The sequence below is a fragment of the Rhipicephalus sanguineus genome, chromosome 6 (assembly GCF_013339695.2).
Source record: "Rhipicephalus sanguineus isolate Rsan-2018 chromosome 6, BIME_Rsan_1.4, whole genome shotgun sequence".
NCBI classification, from domain to species: domain Eukaryota; kingdom Metazoa; phylum Arthropoda; class Arachnida; order Ixodida; family Ixodidae; genus Rhipicephalus; species Rhipicephalus sanguineus.
In genome coordinates this window covers 38647030-38663453 of record NC_051181.1, presented here as the reverse complement: position 1 = coordinate 38663453, position 16424 = coordinate 38647030, and the positions used below count along the sequence as shown (strand labels likewise).

At 51.9% G+C, this 16424-nt stretch overlaps 1 protein-coding gene across 1 annotated transcript; it reads left to right on the top strand.

The window, feature by feature from the left end:
* The first annotated feature begins 4067 nt into the window (after nt 1-4067).
* LOC119397212 (uncharacterized) lies at nt 4068-4586 on the top strand. The gene has a single exon (XM_037664649.1). The coding sequence runs from the start codon at nt 4068-4070 to the stop codon at nt 4584-4586; it is 519 nt and encodes a 172-aa protein (XP_037520577.1).
* Nucleotides 4587-16424: the final 11838 nt, after the last annotated feature.

Here is a 16424-nt window from a genome sequence, read left to right as displayed (position 1 = left end):
GTATATAGGCACGCACACATACATACACACGCACGAACATACATAAAGTATGGTTGAACCCCCCCCCGAAAAAATTTCTGGCTACGCCCCTGACACGAAAGTCAAGCGCGTTTTTACAGGGACGAGTAGACTGTTTAGTGTAAATTGATGTAGGAGAGCTTGCACAATGTATATTGGTGTTTGCCAGCTATAGCACCACTTAAAGTGGATGCACCCACGATGACGCTTGGTGGCAGATCTCCATCCCGACGACAAACACCAAAGGTCATGATTTGACTCTTGGGGCAGCTGAAGTAGTTAACGTACACCTAGACACAGTATATACATATTTAATTGCGTCAACACGCTCATAACAATGGTAGTCGATATGCCCTCATTGAAAGCGTCGTTATTTAAGGAGAGAAACGCAAAATTTTGCGCTACTGAGCAATAGGGTCACCTACGCTTGTGTTCATCCATGTACCACACAGCGCTTCAGAAACGGAAGAGGCAGAGTTGTAGCTAGAGCCCCAAACGAGAGAAGGCGTTTCCGCTATCGTATTTCTCGCTGCACCAAAAGCTGAAACTACCGAAGCGCTCCCTGTCGGCGTTTAATAGCGTCAGGATGCAGCACATCACTTCACGGTTCCAGACGGCAACGCCGGCCCCGCCAACAAAGTCACTTTGAGCGTGGCGTAGCCAGGATGTGGCACACTGGGCCCGGGCACCCCCCCCCCCCCCCCGGAAAGAATTTCTGCCTACCCCACTGACTTTGAAAAGGTGTGAAGACACGTTTGTGAAGTCTCACGCAGGCAGAGCAGCGGGTAAAGTGCCTGGCACCTATCGTCGCGGACCCTTTCTTTCTTTCTTTCTTTCTTTCTTTCTTTCTTTCTACGCTATACATTACTCTCTCCACTCCCCTTTTCCCTCCTCCTCACCCTCGCTTGCCCTTCCTTTCCCCCTGCTATACTATACTATAATGTACAATGTTATGCTACATTCTGCTGGCGTGCCTGGATAGCCCAGTGGTTACGACCAGGGTGTCGGAACGAAATGTTTTTCGTTTCGGTTTTAGTTTCGTTCCACCGCAAAAAGTTCCGTTCCGTTGCAGTTCCGGAACGCAAAAAAAAATGTTCCGTAACGGTTCGTAACGGTTTTTTTTATGGAAAAATTAGAAGTTAAGGTAATCGTAACGAACATTACATTTGTGATGTAGTTACTTGCCCTGCTCTTAGGAAAGTGGGACAAGGGTAAAATACGTTCTTCAGAGGAGTGGAAGTAACTGTACCACGAATTTCTACCAACTAGCACAAACCAGTATTAATTTCAAAGTCATAGTATTTATTTTCTCAAAAGACAAATACGAATTTTTTAGTGGGCTCAATGCTTTGTGTCAAGGGAGTGAGCACGATCTCAGAAGCAGCACCTCATTGAGTGTACTCTCTGATGTGCGAGACCGCTGTTCTGATAAAGAGATCGCCAGGCCTGCGCGACTCACGCAGCACAGTCACAACGAAATCTGGAAGAGCGGACTTTGTAGAGCCCGCTGGAGAGTCTCTTGGGGCAATAATACAAGTACACATGCAAGGCACCCACTACGCCATAAATCATCCCAATTCTTCTGAAGTAGAGAAGTTTCCACTATGCCATTTTTCGTCATTCTTCAAGAGTCTCGTGGTACACGCTACACATCTGTAAGGCATTATGAGCACTTTGTGTTATGGCTGTTGATGATGCAGCATTATGGCTTGACCCTTTGCAGTGGGTGGGAAGCAGTGTGGCGGAATGGGCGCCTCCATTCCATTTCAATTCCATTGCGGGGAATTAGAACTTTCCACAATTCCATTCCTTTCAATTCCTCGGAATGAAAAACATAGCCCATTCGCACTCCGGGAATGGCCGGGCAGTTCAATTCCATCAATGTAATTCCTCCGCGTAATAAAGGCATCTTGATAGTTTTATTGAGTTAAGAATGAACGCCCTATAAAGCTGATGTCATCAGATGCATTAAGAACTGCAAGAGTACGCAAAACAGGTTACCAAGGTCGAGGGATAGTAGCTTGGTTACATATCTCGTGCAGTACAACCACCCTACAATTCCCATAAGGGCAGTTCTCCCGCTACCTATAGTATTTGCATGGTCAGCATGTTTGAACGAATGGTGGTGTTTTAATATTGTTTATGCTTAAATGTGGTATTGCTAAAATGACGACGTAGCGTATTTTTATGCTGACAATAGTAGTATTCAAGAAGACTAAGCAGTTTTGCCACACGTCTGGAGCGGTTGTGAATATGGAGAAAAATAAGATTTGGTTAATGAGGAATAAGACCCTGTAGATCTGCTGGTATTAGTTGGAACAGTGCACCACTCGGGCACCCTCTGCCTTTGTATCGAATACGGAACACTGGGCCGCACTGCTCTTCAGCACTCACGCTTGTCAAGCGCTCCTCGCAAGCATAGAAGCACTAGCGTGGCACTGTGGTGGAAGACCCGACTGCCACGCAGAGGGCGCGGGTTGAAATGCCATCCGATCCTAGAAATTTGTTTCTCATTTATTTATTTTATATCACGCGATAGCGGTCACGGACACCGGCGGCGGTGGACAACTATGGCGCCAAAATCAGCTGTTGTGATCTCATAACAGCTTTCGCTGTAACAAACTTCAGCGCCGACAATGCCCTCTGTACGCTGGCCTGCGTGACAGGCGCGCCAAAATCCACTTGCGTTAATATAAACATCTCTCGTTGCCACTGATTTCGTTTTTCGCACAATTTCAACATATCTTTGCTTTGGAATTCTTGCCTGAGGTACGCGCTAATACCGTACCCTGAGATATGCTCACATTGCACGAGCTCAGTTGCTCCGAATTGCGAAGTTTTCTTGTGAACCGAAAAACGATTGAAAAAATCTCGTTTTCGCTTCCGGAACGAAATAATAGATAAAGTTTCGGTTACGTTTCGTTCCGGTCCAAATTTCGTTTTTTTCGTTTTTCGTTTTCGGTTTTCGTTCCGTTCCGACACCCTGGTTACGACGCTCTCCTTCAGATCTTGGGTACGTGGGTTCGAATCTCGCCTCGCCAAGAAAATTTTTCGCCAATAACATTTCTGTCTCTCCTTACTTCTATCTCATTCCCTCCTTCTGTACTCGTTCTCTCGCCATCATAATTATTGCATCACTGCTGTCAATCAGCGTGCGTGCTCTGTGAGAGAAACAGAAGATGAAGAAGAGGACGAAAAACAGCGCGTGTCGGTTCATGATGAGGATCCGTCAAACATCGCACCTGATAGTCTGACTGTGTGCTCTGCAGAATTTTCAAGTATTAGCTATGTTTTTTTAATCTCTTTTAGTCTAAAATTACAACATTTATCTTTAGCCTCATAAATATTTACCTCAAAATTCTGCCGCCTGATTCTTGGCCCATCCCCCTTTGTGAGTAAGCGCCACTATTGAATATTTGCCTTTCGTTGAAAAGATAAAGAAGAAGAAGAAGCTGTCGAGAAGAACGCGTGAGCTCTCAAGAAAGAGGAGAAAGAAGAATATACTGTTCGAACTGCGATGTGTAAATAATGTAAATATAGTCTTGTTTCTTCAAGTGCCGTGACCAGTTATTTCACAAAGTGGTGCCGAAACCCATCCGGAGTGCTCGCCGGGACAATACATGCTACCAGTGCTCATAGGGGAACTTGTGAACGGAAGACAGCACGTCGTGAGGACAGCGGCAACCTTAGAAGAAAGCCAGGAAAGGAAATCCTGAAGGGACATATGCCGCTGCTTTTCGCCGTGACAGCAAACTGAACAGTCGATTGAGGTGAGCATGGTCACGCATTGTTGAAGCAACATGAATCGCGTCAGAGCGCTGAAAGAGAAGCGAGCGGCGCGACGACAGATGAATACGCGTCTCATTAATGAAGCCAAAGCCGTGATGGAAAGTGCTGACAGTGGAAAGATTTCATCTTGATTGAACGGCTTCAAGGCAACAACGCAGATTTGAATAAAGTTAACGCCGAGCTGGAAGAGCTTATTCCAGAGAGACGAGTTCGCTACAGAGTTTGAAGCTGTGTTGACATATCAAGACGCTGCGCTAGAAATGCTGGGACAGCTGAAGGCTCGGGAGTGGCGATTGCGTCAAAACCCTTGTTCTACGACAACCCAGTCTCTACCTGCAAGGCCATCCCAAACGCCCGAGGATCGCACACCGCGCAAGGCAATCAAGCTTCCCACACTCCAGCTGCAGACATTTGACGGACAGCTCTGCCACTGGCCTTCCTTTTGGGAGCAGTTTAAGACCTCTGTGGAGGAAAACGAAAACCTGACAAAAGGAGAAAAGTTTCAATATCTAAAGACTCTACTGAAAGGGGACGCAGCCGCCGCAATTTCTGGTCTGCAAGCGACGGCCGAGTGCTTCGACGATGCCATCGAGATTCTGAAGAGTCGTTTCGGAGATAACCTGCGTATCATACAGGACCATCTACGCCGACTGCGCGCTCTACCAGCAGTTGATTCTTCGGAAGACGTCTACAACCTTCGAAAGCTGTTGGATTATGTGCAGTGTCACATCAGAGGTCTGAAAGGATTAACGTCAGTCCTTCCAGTTATGCAACTATGATGACGGATATTTTGTTGAAGGCATTGCCAACAGATATCGTCGTTGGTTATTACCGGAAAGAAGCCAACCTAAGGTCACCACCGTCTACGACAGATAATGCAAGCTCGGGACAACAAGAGCATGACTCATCATCGACAGCCACAGCCGAGAAGGAGTTGCAAGAACTCCTGAAGTGTATTCGCGTGGAAGTTGAAAGCCGCGAAAGAAGTGAAGCTCATGAATTGAAAGGAAAGAAAGGCGCCCGTCCACCCGAAGAGAAAAGGAACTTGAACGCCACTCTACCAACAGCAGCGATCTTGCAGTCTTCCTTGAAAGCCAAGGCTAAAGACTGTCTGTTTTGTAGGTCTGCAAAGCACGCGACTCCAGTTTGTGACAGCAGTATTACCCATGAAGAAAAGTTGAAGAATTGGCTGCCGAGAAGCGATGTTATCGATGCACCGTAAGGGGGCATCTAGCCAAGGACTGCTGTTTCCTTCTCTTTTGTCCTCGTGTGTTGCGCTGTCCCCGAGTGAAAAAATGAATCCCAACCAACTGGCCCAACTTACCGTTTTGCTGCCTACAGAAAGGTCAAGTGCGGAACATGTGGAGGTAGACACGTTTCTTCAGTGTGCGATCCCAAGTGGAGGACCTAAGAAGAAAGAACACGAAGGCTCCGTAACTGCAAACAGTCTGCATACCAGCTCTCATTCGTATGTGGACTGTGATGTCTCATTGCAAACATTTAGGGCATGGGTCATGGGGAAAACACAAAAGGCCTATATTCGTGGCATTGTGGACAGCGGAAGCCAGCGTACATTTATTCGTGAAGATGTATCCAAGACGCTTGGATTGAAAGAACTTGGATCGGTCAATCTACATCTAAATGTATTTGGACAGACAAGTTCCGTTCCGAGACAACATCGTGTCGTCGAACTAAAACTTCACAGTCAGTGTGACACCAAGGAGTACCTGTTAACCGCCATTGAAGTACCATTCGTCTACAAGGATGTTGTGCAAGTACCAGTCGACCATGACTTTGTCAGAAACATCGAAATCGAAGGCCATCTCCTTGCTGACAAGTTGGTGATACCTGGCATTGCAGTTCCAGGAATCAGCCTCTTAATAGGTGCTGATCAGCTTGGGCAATTCATGTCGGGAGAGACGAAGCGATACCATGGACAGAAAAGCTTGGTGGCGATGGGTTCTGCCTTTGGATGGATGTTGCAAGGGCCACTTTATTTTGACACCTCTTTGGAATCAGCTCTCAACGTATGCGTCTTGCGACTAAGTACGTCTGCTGACTCTACTGACGAGATTCTACGGAGGTTCTGGGACTTGGAGAGCATCGGGATTATGCCAGCCGAGAACACTCCTACCAAAGAAAAGAATAGGGTGCTGGAAAGATTTGAACAGGAGGTTACTTTCTTCAATGGTCGCTACCAAGTCGCGCGTCCGTGGAAAGAAAGTTGTGGACAACTAGATAACCGAATACAAGCAATGAAGCGGCTGAAGTATCTGGGGAAAAGAATGAAGAACAATCCGAACGAAAAGGCCGACACTTCAGGATCAAGATCGACGGTCACGAGAAAGTGGCTCCATCGTAAGCGATTGTTGGAACATTTTTGGAAAAGATGGAGGAAAGAGTACCTGCTTAACTTGTGCTCTGCGCACTATGCCAATGTTCAGGGTTCTATGCTTCCATATTGCTAGCGAACACCACAAAGGACGACATAGAAGGAGACAGGACATCCGCTAGACTTCAACTGATTTTTAATCGACATGAAGGACACAATACATTTCTTTGCGCACGCGCAGGTGCCACGTCACAGACAAAGTTTTTCCACCGAAGAAAAAGAAAAGAAATTCTCCACCGCCTATCGATACCGCCAGTTCGCACGTGGTTTAAGGAGTTTAAGCGCTGAAAGGACGACGTGGACTAAGGCGGCTGTCGTTTTTTTCTGCCTTTTTTCAACGTCGTCCTTTTAGCGCTTCACTCCCTTCGGTAATGATGAAGCAGCGCACAAAAAACACAAGCACATTATAATACGCAATAAAATACATTAAATTGTACATTAAAATACGCAAACACACTGTTTACGTTTTGCGTTATTTTGATGTGTGCGTGATTGTGTCTTTTCAGCGGTGCTTCATCAATATCGTGGCTCACCGACTAGCCCATCAATACATATTAAGCAATTGCAGAAACAGAAAGCGCATTGTTATAGCTATGTTTTAGATGCGAAGCAGCTTTTACGCTGGGCTTTGTCCGTAGTTCCATTGGCGACCATCCGCTTTCTAAAACCTACCATAGCTATCTGTAACATATTGAGCGCACGCTCGCGCCAAGGAGAAGTCATCTTCGTCTTGTTCTACGACCGCCTTGATGATGATACGTGCAGATCACTTCAGGGGCCCGGGCTGCCGTATGCTGTCCTAGCTTGGCGTAACGCAGACAAAACCACGTGTGCTGGCACGCGCTAGCGCGTTCGGGCCTGCGTAGGGGCTGGGTAAGACGCTGTTGCCTCTCCCCCTTACACTCTCTCAGCAATCATGCGATGGCGTCGTCGAACGAGATTCTTCAGACACGCGATGAGCCAACGCGTTGTATCCTAGTCAGAACGCGCTGCCACGCGCTAGCGCGTTCGGGCCTGTGTAAGGGGCTGGGTAAGACGCTGCGGCCTCTCCCCCTTACACTCTCTCAGCAATCACGTGATGGCGTCAGGGAACGATATTCTACAGACGTGCGATGAACCCGCGTGGCGTGCTCCAACAAGAGTTCGGGACGAGTAATAGCAATAGCAGCTACAATGAATTCATGGTGTGCTCCACATGCAAGGACGCTTTAACATTGGGCAAGGTGCCCGTGATGAACGGAACTTTAAGTCGACCCATGCGCTCCTTCGCATCCCCACATGGTTCCCTTTAGTGGGAGATGGTGAAATTTTTTGTCATAATAGAAGAATTCACAATGCCTGAAATTTCCTGCGATATAGCAAACATTCCCTTTCGTTCAAAATGACGGCTGAAAATTCCCCGAAAAAGAAAAAAAATTCCTTGCACGGAACATCACTAAAACAAGTGAATAATTTAGAGCACCCTAACATAGGAGAGACTGATGTTGCTATGCATACACAAAATCATCAAATAGGCGCTCGTCTTACAAACGATTTAGAGCACTGCCTGTGAGAGATTGTAAATAAACGGAAATGAGCCACCTACTAGCGCTGCTGGAGCCAAACTGTGCATGTAATCTCCTAGTTCTCATCAAAAGCACCCGCAGTTGCCGCTCTAACAGACCTTGCGACTTTTACTGAAATACTTCGTTAACTTATCATCAAGAAAGAGTCCGGGACAGGAATATTAGGTCATTCTCCATCCAAAAGATCCCTTTAATTCAATTTTTATTAGAAGTGCGTCTTGAGAAGGCCAGAGAGTAATATTACTGGTCATTTTTTGCGCTAAAGCACTTTCGACCGTATTGTTTCCGTTCAGATTTCTGCCATTCTTAAGCATGACTAAAGGGCCCCTAAACGACTCCGAGTTCAAAGACGTGAGAATAGTTTCTTTCTCACCTTCAATGCCCTTCCTACGGGCGCTGTCTCCACCTCGCGAGTAATTTTCTCATGAAACACGAACACAATATCCGAACTAAGCGTTCAGCCTACCAATATTTCGCGCTTTTAGGCTACACTCCGCGATTTCCGCTTGCACTTTCGAAAACACACAAAACAAAGTGAAATGAGTTGATCGCGCGCGTCTGTGATGTCATGCGAGACAAGGCAGAACGCGCGTGCGATAGAATGACAAAGCAGAGCAGGAGACTATTCCAGACTGATATGCCTCGTATATGGACCAATAAAGAGCTTGCTTCCTCATGACATCACGTGAACAGACAGCCGGCGTCACAAGTTCGCCACAATAATAATAATATGTGGGGTTTACCGTCCCAAAACCACGATATGATTATGAGAGACACCGTAGTGGAGGGCTCCGGAAATTTCGACCACCTGGGGTTCTTTAATGTGCACCTAAATCTAAGTACACGGGCCTCAAGCATTTTCGCCTCCATCGAAAATGCAGCCGCCGCGGCCGGTATTAAATCCCGCGACTAATTGCGCCAGAAAGATGGAAAACGCCAGGAGAGAATAACACGCTCGTTCTTTGTATTTTCAGAGGTTTTTCAGGGGCTCTTCAAAGGGCCCCTAAACCACCAACTGATGCTCGCGTGCTTCTGTGCATGCCTTTCCGCTATTCGCCGCTGCCGTCGTGACGTCCCCTGCCCGATTACGTGACGCCGCGAGCAAGAGACGCTGTCAGTGGGCGGACAAGAACCTCCTTTCTGCTAGCAGATGCGCGCGCTTTTTGCGTTGTTACCTCGGATGCTGAACAAGGGCACTCGCAGAGGTGGACAGACGAGCCGATGAACGCAGCGTAGCGAAGGGAAGAGCCAAACTAGCAAACTTGTGTAACTCCGCTAGCGTTTGGGGTAGAATCGTGTACAAATGCAACGCCACAAGTAAATTTCGACCTCTGGGTGGTTTAGGAGCCCTTTAAATAACGTTATGGCCATTTATGAAGCCTACAATGGAGTGGTCGCCGTTCATTACCATGACTTGCATTCTGCGCCCAGATTCACTCATCAACGTTGTCTTAGTAGGCCTACATGCACTGGAGAACATGTGTGTGTGTGTTATTTATTTTTGGTTTGTCGATTGAGATATAACGATAGTGAGCTACATCGACTGATTTTTTTCGGTTTTCGAAGTTATCAATGGATTACACATCATACGGGAGAGCGCTCCGCTGTTGCTAAAAGCAGTATGCGGACAAATCAGTTGTAATTATGATGAATGTTACGCAATGGTCTGGCTGGAGCCAAATTACGCATGCCCAAGTCTCCTTCACGTTTAACGCAGCCCCAGCGCCCGCTGTAGCAAAACTGAAGAGTTTTTCGCATGAATTTTGTCAACATCTGATCAACAGAAACTGCCACGATACTATATTTGCGTCTTTCTGCCATGAAGAAAATGCTTGTATTTGATTTATCAGAAGCGCGCCTTCCGATCGGATTAATGCAATATGACGGGTCACGTTCTGCCGTAACGCAATTTCGAAAATTTTATATGGGTGCAGCTTTACACGGTGTCCAGTGCGTGAGAGGGCTCCTTCGAGGACGACGACAACAAACCGCATGTAGTCGATTACAAGCAAGGAGGTTAGGAGGGAAAGTACTTGATAAGCTCCTTGGTTAAAACCTTAAAATATCTCGTGCCGTTGAGTGAGTGAGTAACAACTTTATTAGTCGAAGGGGTGAGGGGTAAGGGAGGCTAAGCCACGAAGGCTGCCAGGCTGTGCTTCTCGATGACTTCTTCCGCTCGTTTCAGGACCCGTGTCTGGATGTCTCTGTCGTTGCTGGAGAGAAGGGCCTCCCATTGTTCCTCGGTGGGGGGTGAGCAAAGGAGGTCGGCGGGCGGGGGATCCTCCGGGCAGCCCCAGAGGATGTGGTTCAACGAGGCAACGTTGCCGCACAGGCAGCAGCGTGGATCGATGGCACCTGGGTGCATGTATGAAAACACGAGGGGGCACGGGAAGGTGCGGGTCTGTAGGCGACGCCAGGCGATCTCGGACCGCTTGGGAAGGCTGCTGTGAGGATGTGAATATAAATATCGCTCGAGGCGATAGTGCTGAGTGATGTCGTGGTAGGTGACCAGGGGCTCCGGCACCAGGGCGTCCGACTCTGAGTGGCCCACCGCTCGGTCGACGAATCCTCGAGCGCGTTGGTGAGCTGTCTCGTTGCCGGGGTGACCCGAGTGGGCGGGGACCCAGATTAGTTCTATGCGGCACTGCTCATCTTGCTGCAGTAGGGGCCGAAGTAGCCGTAAGGTGGTAGGCGAGACGAGACCTCGCGCGAAATTGGAGATGGCCTGTTTGGAGTCGCTGATTATGACGCTTGCGTCAGCCGAGGTCGCGGCCAAAGCAATGGCCGCTTCCTCCGCCTCGACGGCGTAAGGCGTTCTGACGGTGCCAGCCGTGATGGTCGGCCCCAAAGGAGCTGAGGAGGGCGACACGGAAACGACTACGAAGGCGTCCCTGCGTGCATTGTATCGGGCCGCATCTACGTAGGCGACGGCCGGGTGGTCGGCGTACTTTGCTTGAAGCATGGCGGCACGGGCTTGGCGGCGAGCGTCGTGGTGGCCCGCCAGCATATTCTTAGGTAGCGGCTTGATGTAGAACGCCGCTCGAATAGCATGGGGTAATGAGACCAGATCCGGAGGGTGGGAGGAGGTGTCGTGGCCGATGGAGGAAAGGATGTGGCGACCGGTCGGCGAACGGTAAAGGCGTTGCACTTGAGCGGAGCGGTGAGCCTCAATCAACTCGTCGAGCGTGTTGTGTACACCCAAACGGAGAAGACGATCGGTGGACGTGTTGGGGGGAAGACCGAGGGCAGTCTTGTATGCCCGGCGGATGAGGACGTCAATTTTATCGCGTTCCGATTTTAGGAGACGTGTATAAGGAAGGCCGTACGTGAGGCGGGAAACGACGAAAGCGTCGACAAGGCGAAGTAGATCGTGTTCTCGCATGCCCTCACGCCGCGCACGGACACGGGCGAGCATACGGGCGGTCTGCTGCACCGAGAGCGAGAGCTTGTCTATGGTGTGTGTATTATGGCGGTTGGACTGTAGGATCAGCCCGAGCACGCGGAGATGCGAAACGACGGGGACAGGAGTAGAGTTGGCATGAACCGTGATGGTGGGGTGGGGAGTTTTGTAGCGACGCCGGTCGGGAGGCCGCATGAGAAGAAGGGCCGATTTGGCCGCTCAGCAAGTAAGACCGGCCGCGTGCACGTGGGACGTGACGACGTCGGTTGCGCGTTGCAACGTCTGCTCGATATGGCCGTCAGAGCCCGACGTGACCCAGAGAGCAATATCGTCCGCGTACAGGGTGTGTTTAAGACCGGGGATACGGTCCAGCTTGCCAGGAAGCGAGCGGAGGACAAGATTGAATAGAAAAGGCGACAAGACGGCGCCCTGAGGGGTGCCACGAGGGCCAAGCTCGTACGTGGGAGACGGGAGGTCCCCTATGATGATTTCGGCCGTGCGGGCGGTGAGGAACGCGCGAATGTAGTTGTAGGTGCGGGTGCCGGGGTTGAGGGCTGCGAGTTCGGCAAGGATAGCCGAATGGGAGACGTGGTCGAACGCCTTGTGAAGGTCCAGGCTAAGGAGAGCCTTTGTGTCTGAAAATGTGGGTGGGTCGAGGAGATCATGGTGGAGTTGTAAGAGGACATCTTGCGTGGATAGATGGGGGCGGAAACCAAGCATGGTGTGGGGAAGGAGATGGTGTGCGTCCGTGTACGTTTGCAAGCGAGCGAGAACGACATGTTCTAGAAGCTTGCCCACGCACGAGGTGAGTGAAATGGGCCTGAGATTCTCGATTGTGAGTTTCTTGCCCGGCTTGGGGATGAAAGCCACGCGAGCGTGTTTCCATGATTGGGGGAGGTTGCCGGAGCGCCAGCACTCGTTGAGGAACGAAGTAAGGGTAGCAACCGAAGGGGCGTCGAGGTTTCGGAGGAGCTTGTTGGGGATGCGATCTGGGCCGGGGGCGGAAGTGGTGCGGAGCTTCTGTAATGCCGCGTAGACCTCCGCTTCCGCGATATCGGCGTCCAGTACTGGGTTGGGGGCCCCAGAGTAGGACGCGAGAGGGGGAGGAGGTGTGCCAGGAGGCAGAAGCTGAAGGTATTTGGCGGACAGGTCTGCCATCAGCGACGAAGTGTCGCCGGGGTAAGCCCGGACCACTCGTTGTAACTGCTGCCGAGCGACCGACTTGGCGGAAGCAGGGTCGAGGAGGTGGCGGAGGAGATGCCAGGACTGTTTGCAGCTCAACTGACCAGAGAGACCCGAGCAGAGCTACTCCCACTGTTGGCGGGCGAGCGCGGTGGTGTGTTGCTCGATCGTACGATCGAGGTGCGCGATGCGGCGGCGTAAGCGACGGTTGTGACGTTGCTTCTGCCAACGGTTGCAAAGGCCGGTGCGGGCGGCCCACAGGTGGGCAAGACGGGCGTCAGTTGCCGGATGGTCCTCCGTGGTGGGGATCGAGGCGGTGACTGCGTCGAGGTCCGCTAGCAGCTGGTCGGTCCACGTCGAGAGGTCCTCGATGTTGGAAGTGGCGGAGTGCAACCGCCGTTCTCGGAAAGCGTCCCAGTCTGTATAGCGGGCCGTGTGTGGGCGCGGCTTGCTGGGGGAGGTGAGAACTTGAATGGTGAGGACATAGTGGTCACTGCCGAGGGACTGATGCGTGTTAGACCAGCGCGCGTCGCGCACGCTGCGGCAGAAGCTGAGGTCCGGGGTGGTATCGCGGCACACACTGTTGCCGATGCGCGTTGGTTGCGTGGGGTCGGTGAGCAGGGAAAGGTTGAGGTCGTGAGCGAGCTGCCACAGCCTCCTTCCGGGGCCATCTGCCTTCGAGTAACCCCAGTCCGGATGCTTGACGTTGAAGTCGCCGAGAATAAGAAGGGGTGATTTGGCTGCTTTCGCTGCAGCGGCACGGAGCAAGGCTAGGAGAGACGCATCTTCAGTGGAGCGAGGGGGGTTGTACACGTTGAGAATAAACAGAGAGGGCTGTTCACGTTGCTGAGGTAGTATCTCGAGAAAGACGTGATGGACTGCAGGGAAGGGTAGATCGTGTCGATTGACAGCGAGCGTCCGCCGGGTGAGGACGGCCGTCACGGGATGGGGCAGAGGATGGTGAGTTACTTGGTTGTAGGCGACGTAACCCGAGAGGGAGACGTCGGCGTGAGTTTCCTGTAGTACGATGATATCAGGCGCGTCCGAGGGGTCTAGTTGTTGTAGGTGGAGAAGGAGGTGGTTACGCTTGGGACGAAAACCACGGCAGTTCCACTGCCAAATGGTGACGATGGATCGGTCAGCCATTTTTAACAGCGGAAGATGTTGCCTCGGCCGGTGTTTGCGAGGTTCGGGCGGCGCCGGAGGAGGTGGTGGTGCGGGCATGGAGGGGTGGCTTTGCTCGGATGCTTCCAAGCATGGCAGTTTGTAGGCTATCAACTGTTGACTGTAGAGATTGGAAGGACGTGGCGGGGGGGTAGGCGGCGAAGTCTGTGCGCAGGGAATTTAGAGCTTCGTGCTGTGCAGTGAGAAGCTGGTGGACGGAGTTGAAGCGGCTATCCAACCGCTTTTCAAGATCCACCAAGGCCGTCTTGATGGATACCTGAACCTCTTCAGAAAGGTGAAGAGATTCAAGGGGAGTGTTGGGTCGACGGCGCTTGCCAGTGCATCCTTCGGGAGTCTGAACGTCCATGTCGGAGGAGGAGCAAATGGTAGAGGGCAGAGAGGATTTCACTGTGATGGCTGATTCCAGCTTCTCTTCAAGAGCTTGCAGTTTCGCTTGGAGGGAATCAATTTGGGTCTTCTGAGCTGCAATTTGAGCGCTTTGTGCAGTGACCTGCTGTCGGAGGGAGGCGTTTTCTTGCTGCAGTGCAACAACCTGCGGCTCCGGGGGCGCCGCGGGGCCATGTCGAATTCATGGGCTGTGATGCGGGTTTAGGCACCGCTGGTACGGGGGGCGGAGAGGCAGTAACCGACTTGGGCGGTGGAGCTGGTGAGGGACCACTTGCTGCTTGCTGGGAAGAGCGCACTGCCGCTGCGGGCGGAACAGGCTGTTGTGGCGAGGGGTGTGTGTCAGGTACCGGGGCCTTCTGGCGTTGAGGGCGCTGCACGTAGCGGTGTTTACAGTTGGAACTGTACGTGGAATGATTCCCATTGCAGACGATGCAGCGGGGGTTGCAAGTGGGTGGCGATCCTTCGGGCGGTGTGGGGTGAGCAGCGCCGCACCGATGGCACCGCTCCTGCCGCGGCTTGGGGCACACGTCGGTCCGGTGGCCGGTCGAGCGGCAATTGTAGCAGGCTTCCACCTTGTTGCGGAACGGAAGGAGGCGAAGCTGGACACCGTGGTAGAAGATCCACCGCGGTAGTTTCGGCTCCATGAGGGTGACCAAGATGTGAGGGGCCTTGCCCATGCGGCGGCCGCCCACAACAGAGAGGGTAGGATTGCTTGCCTGAAGGTCTTCAAGGATGGCTTGGTCCGTGAAGTCGTCGAAGGCGTGGTACAGTATGCCCCTGAGGGCATCGTCTGGCGGTGGGGCGTAAAGGTGGACGGTGAAAGTGTTGCCGGAAACCGTGAGGGAGGTGATGCGGAGGTATGCTTGAGCACGAGCCGAGTCCGCGACGCTGAGCGTAAAAGTGTTGTTGACGGGGTGGATCCGCACCGTGTCGCGAGATGCGGGCGGGAGGTCTTGCAGGCACGCTGCTTGCAGCAAGGCGGTGTACAAGTGCCAAGGCTGGAGCTTGGTGAGTTCTACGGGGCTTTTTGGGCGGCCGACGATGTGAATCGTGTCCGCCGGGAGACGAGGGAGCGGAGCGCGGCGGCGGTGCTGCGGAGGCGATGCATTTACCCGCTTCGACGAAGGCAGAGAAGCCGGCGTGGTGGTGGGCTTAGCTGCGGCGGTGGCAAGGCGCAAGGCTGCGCGGCGTTGCTCTTGGGCGCGGAGGCCTGGTGACTGCCAGGATTCGTCCGAGAGTTCCTCGGGGGACACGTCCTGTCCTTCGACAATATACTCCATAGCGGTGGACAGCTAGGAGATGGGCGACGAGGCAGCGGCGGGCGGCCGGGCGGTCGCTCCGTCTGTCAGCTGATGTGCAGGCGGCCGCACTCGAGCTAAGCCTAAGAGGCCTAGGTCGGTGCACGGCGTGGTCGAAGGCTTTCGAAAGCTCTCCCGGGCCACCCCGGGCGAGTTTCGCAATAAAGTGGGTGTCGAAGAAATCCAGACAATGTGCTCCAGCCACCCGTGAAGAAATTATCCGGATAGGGTCGAAAGGACCGGCGCGAGGGCCGAAAACTGGCGGAGCCGAAGTGAGGTGCGACTGCTCTCGACGGTGATCCGCCCCCTTCCTCGTGCCGTTGAATCGTACCGCTATCCCGGTATAACAATCAAGAGCCAGTTGATAGGGTCTGATCACGTCACAAAATTAGCCGCCGATACTTCTAAATCACTTGGTTACGTCACACGTTTCATTTCTTTTTTTGCGCCTCATCCACGCGAAAATTTGCTTACGAAACATTTATGCGGAGTAAGCTCGAATGTGCACCAGCTATTTGGAGTCAACATCAAGCATGCATCATTAGCACTTTAGAATACAGAATTAGTATCTTCCAGGTACGGCTGTAATAAAAGCATCAGTGCCATAAGTCGTCCCTAGGACTCCAATTATGGGTGTTTCGTCGCATGTTTGCGAGGCTGTGGCTTTTAATCGTCTGTGTTATAACTTCCCGCAACTACATGGTAAACGTCTGAACCATTATTACATACTTAGCAACTACAGAAGCCGAAAGCGCAGTTACCGCTATTTTGTACAGCGAAAGCTATTATGAGATCACAACAGGGGCCGTTTTTGGCGCCGAAGTTGTCGGCCGCTGCCGCTGCCGCCGGTGTCCGTAACCACTATCGCTCGAAATTAAAAAATTGGCCGCGTATCTGCGTGCTTCGCTGCAAATGTCGTCTAAAGACGATAGAAGAGGCGCTGCGTGAGATATGAACGCCATCTGGCAATACGTCGGGAAACGTGAATGCTGTGTTGCGGGCTGGTAGTCCCGGCGCAGCAGCAGGCAAGACCGGCGGTGACCAACGTGACCGGCGGGGACGCCAGCCAGCCCGAACACGCGGTTTGGCGCGAAGCGCCGGAGCAGAAGAAACGTCCGCACTCAACGAGTACTCTCCACACACTCTTTTATATTCACGTCGCCTGGGTAAAGCAGGAATGCCAGATCGGCGCCCCATGGCACTCGTAC

Excerpts from the sequence above, each read along its gene's own strand:
- LOC119397212 (XM_037664649.1), top strand. The coding sequence starts at position 4,068 with ATGCTGGGACAGCTGAAGGCTCGGGAGTGGCGATTGCGTCAAAACCCT.